Source organism: Rosa chinensis, chromosome 1 (assembly GCF_002994745.2).
Source record: "Rosa chinensis cultivar Old Blush chromosome 1, RchiOBHm-V2, whole genome shotgun sequence".
NCBI classification, from domain to species: Eukaryota; Viridiplantae; Streptophyta; class Magnoliopsida; order Rosales; family Rosaceae; genus Rosa; species Rosa chinensis.
Window position 1 is genome coordinate 66,651,176 of NC_037088.1, and position 14,385 is coordinate 66,665,560.

General features: G+C 37.8%; 1 protein-coding gene across 1 annotated transcript; it reads right to left on the reverse strand.

Moving 5' to 3' along the window:
• Positions 1–3,067: 3,067 nt before the first annotated feature.
• LOC112183681 (cyclic nucleotide-gated ion channel 1) lies at positions 3,068–6,245 on the reverse strand. The gene is made up of 7 exons (XM_024322040.2): positions 5,784–6,245; positions 5,196–5,667; positions 4,904–5,110; positions 4,494–4,792; positions 4,284–4,395; positions 3,918–4,166; positions 3,068–3,827 (listed from the first exon to the last, which is right to left on the reverse strand). The coding sequence occupies exons 1-7, from the start codon at positions 5,840–5,842 to the stop codon at positions 3,225–3,227; spliced, it is 2,001 nt and encodes a 666-aa protein (XP_024177808.1). The 5' UTR covers positions 5,843–6,245; the 3' UTR covers positions 3,068–3,224.
• Positions 6,246–14,385: the final 8,140 nt, after the last annotated feature.

Sequence of the window (14,385 nt, forward strand, 5' to 3'; positions counted from 1 at the left end):
TATTTTCAGATTTGAGAGATTTGAGAGAGAGAGAAAGAGTTCTTTCTTGGTCCATTACAAAATTAAAGGAAAGAAGAACACTTGCATAATTTCTTCTTTTCTTTCATCTTTCTTCATCTCTTGATTCACTTGGTGAAGATCCTTAGAGGCCATATCTTTTTGTGGCTTTCCTTACTACATCAAAGAGAAGATTACAAGCACAAGAAGGAGTACAAGAAGGAGTTCTTAATCCAAGGTGCTTCAAGGTGGAGGAAACACACACAAGGAGAGATCAAGGAGAGGAACTTTGGTGGTTCACTTGGATCGGATTGAGATCACGCTCCAAGGGTGAGTAGAACATAAACTCCCTCTTTGTTCTTCCTTACTATGCATGCTATGTTTATATACATATCACAATAAGCCAAGATCATGGGTTAAAGGAATGGATTTTATGTTTAGTTAGTAGTTTAATGGTTAAACTAATTCCGCACTAATTAAAAAGTTTTGAAATCCATCCATTCCTTCACAAAGTTCAGGGGGGTAAACTGAATTTAATCCTTGATTTAATTTGCTCGCTAGCTAGTTGCCTTGTGAAGCACCAAGGGGAGTAGACTGTTGACGAAACCTATCAAAGCAAAACTGAAATAGGGAAGTGTAGACTGTTGGTGACTGGGGGCATATTTATATCCTAAATGTATTAGATGAACTTTGTGGCATACATCCTAGATTTTTAATTTTGGGTTCTTGCCCTTCTTAATAACCTTTTATCTTTAGTAAGAAATGGGAACAATAGACAATGAATTTGTCTTCACGAATCACAATATAAAATTTGCTCATCAACTAACTCAAGACAGAAAAAAGAAATGCTCCTCGATCAGCCTATCAATTGTATCCTAGCTAGCTACATAGTTGGTTTGTGACGAAGCCCTGAGGTTTGGACTTGGGGAAGGAGATGAGGTCCTTGACCACTCGCCAGTTTTTACTAGGAGTAATTTATAATTATTATAGGGCCAATTTTTATAATATGATTGTCAATTAATTTTGGTGGTGAAATCCAAATTACTTTATCAATTAATGATAACACTTGATTTCATTTTGCTATTCTTACCATCGAGTCCCCTTGCAATTTGACCAAAGAAAACAAAAAGGAAAAAGAAGATAGAAACGCAGAATCTGGAGCAGGCTTGAGCCCATTTAGAACTTTGAAGTCTGGATTCTAGGAGACTGGGTAATTAATAAAGGTTTGGATGTACGTGGGCTTCTGTTTAATCATTGACCCATAAACTATATATGGGTTGGAATATGAATACATGAAGCCTAAGTTTAAATGGCCCAATCCAGGCCCTTGAGTTGAGAGAGCGATAGGGTAGGTGCTTATGCAGCCCAACGAGTTGTGTCCACTATATATATATAGTAGTACTGTCCAAGAATGAATTAATTTAGAATATTAATAAGAGTTAATTGATTATATGTCCATTTTCACCCTATAATATTGGATGCAGTCCACTAACAATTTTTTTACTATTTGCGGTCCATCCAGTCAGCCTACTCGCCAGGTAAGCAAATTCTTTACCTATGTTTATCCAGCAATTTACAAAGCTTGCCATTTTAATTTAGGGATTTAGAACATAATCCAAAAACTGGAAAAGAGGATTTCACGCCATCTCTCTACTTCCTAACATGCAGCCACCCCATTGAACATCAATATCAACTATCTCCGTCCTAATTTCAAGCCACCGTTATGATTTCAAATTCGGAGAAGAGATTACGGAACAATAATCAGTGAGTCGATTAACGTTTCGAAATTAATACGACGATGGTCGCAAAACTAATCCTACTCGCTCACCTAGTTCCTCCTCTGGAGGTCTTTCTTGAATTCATCTGGGTACCGGTATCAGAGGTAAGGTCTGGTTTCTTTCTTTGTTGTTTTTTGGGTTGGGTTAATTGCCGTCAATGTTCCTACCTCTTGTGAAGGTGGGTTGATTTTCCGTCAACTTTCTTACATGAATTCATATGTTGTACAGTTATACCTCTGGTCTAGGTGTTTGGGTATCTATTGAGTTTGAATTTGTGCACATTGGATGATGTGTTTGTATTTTGTTCTGCTTCTTGCCTGGTGCAGGGGTAGGTTCACTAACAAAGCTTTAATCAAAAGTTTTCTACATGTGGTCTGACCTTAATCAAAGGTAGAAGTTTGGGTGTATTGGATGATGTGGAAATCAATGACCTCTTTTGTATTTTGTTAATGTTGTTGCATGATACAGAGGTTGCTTTGGTAATCAAAGGTTTTCTTTTTCTTTGGTCTGACCTTTATCAAAGGTTTATCCGAGTATGGGTCAATTGAATTTTGAGTTAATTAGATCTAAGTCCAAAATTCACACAACTTATTAGATTTAGTCCGGTTGATTTTTTTTGTTAATCGCGGTCCTATGACTCAGCTACCATGTTGGATTTCTTTCCATTTCTATTTTGCTGACTCAACACCACCAATTTTCATTTTCGTGGATTCCGAATATACCCTTATTAAATACCGTAAGAGCTGAAAATACTATTTTCAATTGCATTGATTGTATACTTGATTAATTTCAATGTAATCAATATTCTCTTTCTTCTTCTTCTGGTCTAGGTTAATTTCTTCCCCAATGAGTGTTATGCCAAACAACGAAGAGATGTCTTTGGCGGTTATAGTACCGATGAACTCCCCAAACATAAAACTTTTGTTTTGCTGGTTAAAACACTTCAAGAGAGCCACTATTTCCAAATCAGATTTTTTGCAAGAAGATTCTATTAATGTACCAATGTAATACGCCATAAACAAACGCCCAAATGGTGTTTTCTGGATCAAATCTAGTTTCTCTTGTGTTATGTATGCTCTAAGCTCATCCGTCATCACACGTCCAAACTTCAATAAATCACACCTGTACTCTAGATAGGGATACTCCTTCTATTAATAAACCAAACGAGCTAGCTAGCCTTATGGAGAATGAACCGGAGACGGTAGCTCCCATTCGAGGTGCTACAATACCCATTGTAACTTGGAGAGCTTATGTTATTGCTTTTAATTTGCACTTCATAGTGATCTTAAAACTCGGAATCAATAGCTCTCCAACTTCAAAAGCGAAGTACTTTGTTCTGATTAGGGACTTGTTATTTTGTTAATTACACTCGACCTTGAAACACCTCGGTTCTTGTTCAAGAATTAATCTAGCTAGAATAATATTTAGAAGCCTAACTTAGCCAGCTAGTTACCTGCCACCTAGAGCACCAACTGGTGAAGGTAGCTGATCCCTCATGACCTTACTGATGACCTTTTGCAACTTCTGGCTAGCACTACCCTGATCAGTAGCCAACTTATTGAGAGACCTTATTGTATGCTTCTTTTTCCCTTGCCTGCGGCGACGAATTTCTTTTTCTATGGAAGATACTGCATACTCCTCCAACAGAGACTGGTCGAAATCCCCTAGATCCTTCTTCTTGGTGAAATTCCACCAGTACTTAATGGCTATACTCTTCAAGTCGTCTGTGCTCAGTGCAAAGGCTTCGACTTTAGTGACAGGCTTAACCATTCTGGTTGAGATTGGTAAGTCCTTGTAAGAGCTAAACTTTGATGCCCAATTGAGAAGCTCTTCTGATCCATAGAAGTCCCCTTTCTCAAGAAACTCGGAACCAATTTTTCCACCTTTACCATTGGTCTTGTAGGTATGTACTGTGCCATGTGTGATGAAAATCATCTTATGGAGTGGCTCTCCCTCTTGAATAATGCAACTGTCCTCAGGATAGTCCACCGGCTCGAGGTGCTCACAGATTGCTTTCAGCAGTCTTACCCCCATAGTTTGAAGCATTGGCACCTAAGTTCAAGAAAAACTTTAGGTGTTAACCACTTAACTAGGCTAGGCCTATAGTCTTTCAATAATAAATTCTTAAAGGAAAATGCTTACTTTCTTAAGTGTAGCCAAACGAAGATAGCGCAAGATATATTTACTATGTGCTGAAGGAAGAACAGAGAGGATGTTCTCAACTTGAACATCATTGTTCTGTTCAAGTTTTTGTTGTATGAATTGCATTATCACTATCTTCAAATTGCTAGGCAGTCCTTTTCTAGATAGCCACAAATCAACCTCTAAGTTTTTCGTTTTCATCTTCCGTCTAATCTTCTCTGATCTTGTAGTTGCAAACTGCAAATATGTCTACAATATTCCACAACAAAAGTAAAGTAACATAGGTTTAGTTCATTAAATATATAGTACTAAAATGCATTTCTATGTACCATATGAGCATTAAGATATCATTAACCAGACACCAACCTGCAAATTTCCGATGAGATATATAAACAATAGCAAGCCTATAATGGAAATAAACACAGCAAAGAGGTTTTCCCATGCATAGGTACTTGTATGGAGGTTTTGACCAAGAGAGCTGCACAATTAATAAAAAATGCAGCAATTAGTATATAAGAACATCTATGGGTCATGAAGATATGTAAACAAAGCACAGAAAAAGTAAGATTATCAAACCTCAGATTTCGCAGCCCCCACCAGAAACAATTCAAGAATTTTTGAGGAAAATCAGTCGACTGCACTAGGCCGTAGTCAAGCGCATCAGCAAATATACCAAAATTAAAGGGCTTTCCTTTCATTTCTTCCGATAGGTTTATCGGACATTCTTTGTCTAACGATGGGATAGTTCTCAATCTATTTCGTGGTTCCCTACAACTAAAGGCACCAGGTTGACATCCCTTGTGACGTTGGCAAACAAAATGCCAACAATCCATCTCTCGTTGAATGGCAAAAAAGTACCAAAGAGCTCCGAGTACCTAAAAATCAAAAAGTTACTTAACAATTGAACTGCAAAGACATTTGCATGTATATGGAAAATATGAAAGAAATATAGCTAGGATCATTAATTAAGAAAAACTAGTACTTACATGACTTGCAAGGATGTATAGAAAGAAATTGAAAACACCTTTAGTCCACATGCTTGCTTTATTAAGAGTTTTCTTACGTTCTCTGCACAATAAGTAAACAGGAAGAACGCGTGGGACAAATTGGAGCAAAATAAGAATGTCGAAAAGCCTCCTTTCTTTCGAACATACCGGACCCTTCATTTTCGAAAAGAAAACGAACATTCCCACCTGCAAATGGCAAGCATAGGTTCAACCAACTAGAAAGAGAGGGAAATTAAGCAATATTACTCCATAAAAGACTTCTCTTGATTACCTGGGGTATGGGAAGAATAGCTAAAATGTCAATCAGGATGTATGATCTATTAGCTTTCTCCCAAGCTCTCTTAGCTATTGCAAAAACATTCTTCCCTTTCGAATTAGGAGCTTCCGCTTGTGTGGTCACCCCAGAAGCCTTGGATGACTTGGTTTTAAGTATACTAATCAAAATTCGCATAATAATGTCCGCAATGTAGAAGTGATCTGTGAGTAACCTTAAGACAAGGGCTATGACCTTCAACCTTGTGTCAAAATATACACACTTCTTCTTCTCGTTTATGACTGGAGTGTAGAAGAACAGAGGATCAAAGGAGACAGCAAACACACAAGATGCTACAAACATGTTGTTCCACATCGGAAGGAACTTCCCTTTCAGATTGAATATTTTGTTAAAGGAGAACCAGCCGGGGGGGTGGATCGAATCGGAGTTTCCTCCAGTTGTTCTTGTATCTCCTTCATCAGTAACCGATCTGAAAATCACACAATGAACAACAAGTTGAACTCATCAGTAAATTGAGTATATTATTTGACATAATGATCTACAAGAAGTAAAATGCAAAATCTTCAAGTTAGGTGAAGAACTGACCTCTGCGATTTCTCTTCTTCCGTGTGCTGTACATCTAAAGCTACTTCAGGGTTAGCCATAACTCAAAACTCAAGCGGTTTTCTATAAAGATCCTCAATTTTGCAGCAACTGAATCGCCTTCGAAACAAAGATTGAGAAACAACTATACTCGATCAAGTATTAAGTGTGAATCAATAGCGCCACATATTATATATTGACAAGCAAATTTGTTAGATATAAGCTCAGAATTCACTTCATTTGGTAAAGTTTTCTTTTTGATATCATTGATTCCTTTTATTTTGTTTTTGGTGACTGATCAGTGATTCATATAGTAAAGTAGTATGAATTATTATCGTGACCGAGTGGTAATTAAAGAGCAAAATTAAAGAAAGAAGATAGGTCCTCGCACGTATTGTCAGACGATTACGGTTCTCAGTCGTGGTCTTTTTCTTTTGCTTCCATTATCATTCACATCGTTTTCCATGATATTTGTTGTTAACAACTTGCAATATACCAACAAAACCAAATTTAGGTTGTTAATGTATATCTCAACCCTACCAACTCTTTACTCTATAGCCCATAGCTAGGTAGTGGATGAGGAATGGCCATCCTTATAAAAATTACGAGTTGGAAAAAACCAAACTTCATGATACACGTGAAATTGGTTTTTATCTAGCACAGCAAAAGTCAATGATCGACTCAAGATAAATGTATTGAGTTTGGACATATTTTTTCTCTAATTTTTATTGTTTATCTTTGTATATATACATTTTTTTTTTAGAGAATTGTCAACTCATTGCATTGATCAGCAAAATTACACATAATGACCCATCCCAGTGGGACTGTCAAAAGAGTCACTACCTAAGTAATTCAACCATTTTAAAGACATGAAGCCTTGCCAAAATCTAACCTCGAACATCCTAGAGAATCAAAAGACCAAGACATCCTGGTTATTTTTTGTGACAAAACTCAGAGAGAAGCTACGAGATAAGAGAATGAATTCTTACATAAAAGTAATTAAAATTAAAATAAACTAGCCCAGCAGCCCAACTACTCCATAAGCCAGACAGACGCCCAAAAGAAAGGGAAACCCTAGCTCTAGGCCCATAAGGGTTCAAAGCCCAACTGGACTTGCTAAGGCCACCCAAACCCAGCAAGGTGGAGTACCAGTCCACCTCCATTCGAAGGCGCCGGCCGAGGGAGACTTCCACCACCGCCCACTGATAGGAGCATAATTATGCGATATTAATAACGTTAACCTCTATACTTTCTTTGTTAGTTAGTGTATTTTCTCGTTATTTACGTTGTTTACTTGTTTTATAGGTATTTTGAGCAAAGAAGGAGAAAAGAAGTAAAAGAGGGATTGAAAGGCAAAATCGGCAAATCTGCCTGTGCAGATCAGTCAAGTTCGACAGATCACTGAGACCAGCTCACAATGATCCAGAGGATGATCTTTATATTGATGGAAAGCTTCAGATTTCTAGTTTCCATATCTTTTTACAGCTTGTCAATACCATTTTTCTAGAAGAAGTTATGGCCGATTTAGTACAAGAAGGTCAGGCTGCGCGTGAATCTGAGGTTGAACGGGAATTTATGTTTTGAAGCCCAAATCACACCGAAAAGCCCGAGGACGAGTTTTTGCATCATATTCTGACTTAATGGGCGATGTGAATGGTTGGAATAAGTCATCAAGTTCAAGAGCCAATAGGAAAACTCCACCTAAGCACGTGAGCCCTAATTCTTTTAGGTTTTGGATTTCCTACACAATAGAAAGATGAAGGCAACCTCTAAGTATATAAAAGGAGATAAATCTGCAGCAGCTTAGGGGCTTCTCTTCCCGGCTCCCCGCCCTCTCTCTCTACTGCAACTTCTTATTTTTCTCTTTAGCTTGTTTTTGTTTTTCTTTCTATGAGAAACTAACTCTTTTGTTAGGGGTTGTTGAAGCCCCAAATCATGATTGTAAACTTATTATGACTTTCAATTAGTTTTGTTTATCTATTGGATGAGAATCTAATTTCTATCTTCACATTGATGATTCATTTGCATGTTTTCTTTGGTGCGCAACTTAGATTGCATGTTTAGGATTCTATTGCTAAGAATGATCATTGCCTGTGCCTTGTTTCGAGGGTTCCGTTGAGAGTTCTAGAGTAGTAAATTGTCTATAAGGCAAGTGATTAGGTTCCTAGATTAATTGAGACGCGTCGTACTCATGATGTCTTGTGATGTCTCGTTTTTCTTAATCTTAATGATTTCTATGTGTTAAATCTAGAGTTGCGTCAACCTAGGTTGCATTTTAGAAAATAGGTTAGGTGTAGAGCGTCTCTCACCTAGCATACAAGTAAGGAAGAACAATAGGTTAATTCAGGCGTTGGGTTAACTTGAGCATCTTCATCCATAGATAAATGAAATTAGGTTGAACATGATTAGTATACTTGATTGATTGGTGGTGGATGCAATTCCTCTAACTTGTTTTATCTTTGATTTTCAAAACCCTAAATCAAGTCTTTTTATTTTCGGAGTCATTTAGTGTTTCGTTTTTATTTAATTAGTTCGTCAACCAAAACACCTTCAAAAATTATCAAACTTTGTCAGTAGTTAGTTTATCATGTCTAGAGTCTGTCTGTAAATTTTCGTGACATTTAGAATAGTTTAGAGTCGTCTGCTAGTCAGATCTTTATAACTGGACAGTTTAGGTTTATTTTGTTTTGAGTCTTTAGATTAGTGATTAGACCACAATCTCTTGCGGGAACGATCCCTACTTACCTATACTATTTTCGACATTCTTGTAGGGTTAAGTTATAGGCATTTTTGTGCATCTATTTAGGTGTATAGAAATAGCTTATCAATTTTTGGCGCCGGTCGCCGGGGATTGTTGTTTCTAATTGCTAGTCTATTTTTTTTGGTTTATTTTTGTTCTGGATCTGTATCTATTCTAACTTTCTTTTCTTTTTATTTTTGTTTTCCAATGTGGCATCCTTCATACGAGCTATGTTCCATATGCTCCTTGATTGGTCATTCAACGGAGACATGTCCAAACATGCAATATCAAGCTTACTTCGATCAAAACAACATGTTTGGAGGATATCAAGCAAACCAAGGGCATTGGAATGATCAATATGTGCCTGCATACAATCCGGCATGGGATAATCATCCCTACGTTGAATGGAATGGCTATCTAAACTCCCAACAAGGATCCTTCAATGCGTTTGATGCTTCTTCGTCTTCATACCATGATCATCAGTCACCAACACCTGAAGGTAACTCTCTTGAAGATTTGGTTGCTTCTATGACTAATACTGCTTCTTCTTGCATACAGAGCATGAAATCTTATACACAAAATATTGAAGAATCTGTTGAGAAGATTGGGCAATATGTGGAGATAATTTTGGATTGCTTGAATCAAGAGTCAAGAGAGCCAGAACCAATTCAAGAGCTTTCCACGATTGAGGAGGATGATTGGCCGGCAGTTAATGAGATTTGGGAGAGCGCATTACCTCAAGAGAACTCTCTTACACCTATGACAACTCTATGGGAGCCCCCTACAACAGCCACTGTGTTGCTTCAATCTCATGATACATCACGTGACTCCTTCTTAGATGGGGATGAAGACTACATCATCCAGTACACAACCAAGCTTGAAGCGTTGGAGGAGGAAGATCCCTTTGATGATGAGGGGTTTTATAATGAAGAAAGTAAGGAGGAGCTTTATGACAATAAGCTCAATGTGCCGGAAGCATTCACAATACCTCATGAAGATCAAGAGTGTTTCAATGATGATATGGGTGATTTTATAGAAGAGGATACCATCAAATCACATATCATTGGGCCTCTATCCCTAGTACACTGTGCACCACTTGATTTTCCCTTGCCATATTCGAGCTCTACAAATGTCTCTTCCATCCAAGAAATCATTGATTTTGTCGATCATGTGGAGATGGTCATTTGCGAGAATTTGACATCTGATAAGGAGATCCTTTTATCCATGCTTGGTGGATCTCATAGGAGATGGAGACAATGGAAGAAGAGAAAGAAAAAGAGGATCATCCAATCCCATGTTTCCATTACTCCCAAGCTACCCAAGTTGTTATCAAGAGATCATGAAACTTCACTTAAAAGGGTTAAGCATTTGAGTGAACCAAGACCTAAACCTCCTGATTACTCTTAATGGATAGTAGGTGTGTCAGGCTGAGGACGTTAAACCAATCGCTACTTGGGAGGCAACCCAATGATGGAGGAGTTGGAAGTAGCACGGATTGTTCGCCAAACAGATTTGATCTCTCTATCTCTTCCCTTTTATTTATATTCTTTGATTATATTTGCTCTATTGTGTATTTTTGGTTGTGTTTAATCTTTTTCTTTATGCTTGATTTGTTCATTGTTGTACTTCATAGTCAAACATTGAGGGCAATGTTTAGATCAAGTGTGGGGGGAAGGTTAAACACTTTGTTGCTTGCTTAGAGTCTTTGTTTTAGGAGTTTTGGCTTTAATTTCATGTTTTTTTTCGAAATCCACCGACCAGTCGGCGAAGTCTGCCGACCGGTCGTTGTTTGTCTATTTCAGGGTCAGAAGCTCACCGACCAGTCGGCGAAATCCGCCGACCGGTCGTCAGAAAAAAAAAAAAACTGAAAAATCAACCAAAAAAAAATAATAAGTTAGGTTTTGTTTTTGTTTTTGTTGAGTCTTTAGGAGTCTTCCAACAATATGATGAGCATGAACTATCGATTTGAATTATATGGTTACAAGATGATTGCAAGCATGATTTTGGATTCATAATCTTAAATAATTGCTAATAGACTTTTATGATTATTATGCTTGATTTATGGTGCAGTAGATGGTTAGGGCTTATGTGATAACTGAAAATTTGATGGAAGCATGCTAGAACAAGTTAAACTTGATTTAGTCCCTTGTGAGTTATTGAGCCTTTATATGTGCTATTTCTTTTCTGAGTGCTTAATATAGATCATCTTATTTTCTTGACGAGGATTTTGCTTGATCTCATCTTTTATTCACCTTGGTTGAGACTCGGATTCGACATGCATATTTATATAAGGACAAATGCTAGAACTTGCCCCAAAGCCTCTTGAAGCGTATGGTTGAATTGCATGATGGGAAGGGATGAAGGCACTAGGATTACCACCAAAGCCAAACTAACCGGTGTCCCTTTATGCACACAAGTTGTGCAACCCCCTAGTTAACCCCTTTGAGCCTACATTTAGCCTTTTCTTTCATCACCCACATAATCCTTAAACCTTGAGCCTAGTGTAGTTTTTCCTTTACCCTTATTCTTAAGATTTAGTGGAGCTATATTCATGAGATATTTCCGTTCAAGGTGATTGTTGTACAAAACAAGTGTGGGGGAATCAGATTCATGATCCAAAGAAAAAAATAATTATTGCCGTGAAAAAAAAAAAGAAAAAAATAAATAAAAATTATTCGGCATTGAAAGAAAAAAATAATACAAAGTTTGGATCTGATTCTCTATGTGAAAAAGGAGATTGATTAGAAGTGAAGGCCCAACATGAAGAATTTGGCCTTTGTCCTACTTCACGAATGTTGTAGACGTTATACCTTGAGAACTTTAAAGATTTTTCATCTCTTACTTCATTACTCGCTCCACTAGGTTTTTAGAATCTTTGTTATTTCCTATCCTTTCTTTCATTAAACCTCAACCCTTGGCCCCATTACAACCTTGAATAAAGACCTTCTGATCTTTGAAGTTGTGCATTCGATTTGTGGAGACTTGTGCAGAGGGGTGAGCATATGGTGTCACTGGCCTTCATCCGAGTTTTGGCATTCCAATCATGGGATCATAATGAAAAAAATATCAGAAAAAGCTTTTCTTTCTTGTTATCATATGTGAGCTATTTGTTTGCCTTATTACATCATTCCTCTCACATATAATTTGAGTGAATATTTATGCTTAGGCATCAAGTCAGAAAATCATGAGAGAAAAGAAATTGAGAGCATGCTTGTGAGAAATTAAGTTGAAGCTTGTTTGAAACATGAAGATGTTGAGTTTTCTTTTGTTGCATCGGTTTGGATTATCTCTGCATTATATTTTGAGCATGATGGTTATCAAAGTAAATTAGCTCTTAAGTCTGATTATGGATTTGATCTCATCCGAGCTTGAATCTTGTTGACCATATGTGCGGGCTTAAAAGTTCTCTAAGATGTTTGGAAGACGTTAGGTCTGTGTCTTTTGTTCTAGTGTCTAGTTGTTTGCTAGGGACTAGCAAAGCTTAAGTGTGCGGGTATTTGATAGGAGCATAATTATGCGATATTAATAACGTTAACCTCTATACTTTCTTTGTTAGTTAGTGTATTTTCTCGTTATTTACGTTGTTTACTTGTTTTATAGGTATTTTGAGCAAAGAAGGAGAAAAGAAGTAAAAGAGGGATTGAAAGGCAAAATCGGCAAATCTGCCTGTGCAGATCAGTCAAGTTCGACAGATCACTGAGACCAGCTCACAATGATCCAGAGGATGATCTTTATATTGATGGAAAGCTTCAGATTTCTAGTTTCCATATCTTTTTACAGCTTGTCAATACCATTTTTCTAGAAGAAGTTATGGCCGATTTAGTACAAGAAGGTCAGGCTGCGCGTGAATCTGAGGTTGAACGGGAATTTATGTTTTGAAGCCCAAATCACACCGAAAAGCCCGAGGACGAGTTTTTGCATCATATTCTGACTTAATGGGCGATGTGAATGGTTGGAATAAGTCATCAAGTTCAAGAGCCAATAGGAAAACTCCACCTAAGCACGTGAGCCCTAATTCTTTTAGGTTTTGGATTTCCTACACAATAGAAAGATGAAGGCAACCTCTAAGTATATAAAAGGAGATAAATCTGCAGCAGCTTAGGGGCTTCTCTTCCCGGCTCCCCGCCCTCTCTCTCTACTGCAACTTCTTATTTTTCTCTTTAGCTTGTTTTTGTTTTTCTTTCTATGAGAAACTAACTCTTTTGTTAGGGGTTGTTGAAGCCCCAAATCATGATTGTAAACTTATTATGACTTTCAATTAGTTTTGTTTATCTATTGGATGAGAATCTAATTTCTATCTTCACATTGATGATTCATTTGCATGTTTTCTTTGGTGCGCAACTTAGATTGCATGTTTAGGATTCTATTGCTAAGAATGATCATTGCCTGTGCCTTGTTTCGAGGGTTCCGTTGAGAGTTCTAGAGTAGTAAATTGTCTATAAGGCAAGTGATTAGGTTCCTAGATTAATTGAGACGCGTCGTACTCATGATGTCTTGTGATGTCTCGTTTTTCTTAATCTTAATGATTTCTATGTGTTAAATCTAGAGTTGCGTCAACCTAGGTTGCATTTTAGAAAATAGGTTAGGTGTAGAGCGTCTCTCACCTAGCATACAAGTAAGGAAGAACAATAGGTTAATTCAGGCGTTGGGTTAACTTGAGCATCTTCATCCATAGATAAATGAAATTAGGTTGAACATGATTAGTATACTTGATTGATTGGTGGTGGATGCAATTCCTCTAACTTGTTTTATCTTTGATTTTCAAAACCCTAAATCAAGTCTTTTTATTTTCGGAGTCATTTAGTGTTTCGTTTTTATTTAATTAGTTCGTCAACCAAAACACCTTCAAAAATTATCAAACTTTGTCAGTAGTTAGTTTATCATGTCTAGAGTCTGTCTGTAAATTTTCGTGACATTTAGAATAGTTTAGAGTCGTCTGCTAGTCAGATCTTTATAACTGGACAGTTTAGGTTTATTTTGTTTTGAGTCTTTAGATTAGTGATTAGACCACAATCTCTTGCGGGAACGATCCCTACTTACCTATACTATTTTCGACATTCTTGTAGGGTTAAGTTATAGGCATTTTTGTGCATCTATTTAGGTGGATAGAAATAGCCTATCACCCACCGCCATCGTCGCCTCACCCAACAACAGCCAGCTTTACTAAAGCACAGATCGGTGGAGCCACTGCTAGCCCAGCGCCGCAATCATCATCTATGTCACCATTCGCCGACAGCACCCAGCCACTCAGCACAGCACGAATACACGAGGAAGATCGCCACCCGGCGTTCCACTGCGCGATCTCGCCACTAGCACCAATCACAGGATCCATTCCTGTCCAGCCATCCTCAATCCCGAATGACCCAGATCCCTCATATCCGCCGCGAGAAACTCCTCGCAACACAGGCTCACTACCACCCGTAAATTTGAGATGCCGACTACGAGGAACCCCACAGCCATCAATCTCCCAGCGACCAGATGAGAGGGAAATTCCATCTCCTCCAGCCCAATTTGCAGAGTCGCCTCCATTAGACCACGACCTCTACCTACCTCTAAGAGAGAGTAACCTAATCATCTTTTGTATATACACGCAATCATGAATGTATATAAGACGTGAATGGTTTATCTTCATAATACTAACTTTAACTAAAATCATTCATTAGTTAAATGTATGTATAGTTCATCACCCTACATAATTGATTTAATTTGCTAGCTAGCCAGTTGCCTTGTGAGGCACCAAGGGGAGCAGGCTGTTGACCGAACCTATTAAAACAAAACTGAAATAGGGAAGTGTAGACTGTTGATGATTGGGGCATATCCTAAATGTATTAGATGAACTTTGGCGCATATCCTAGGTTGTTTAAA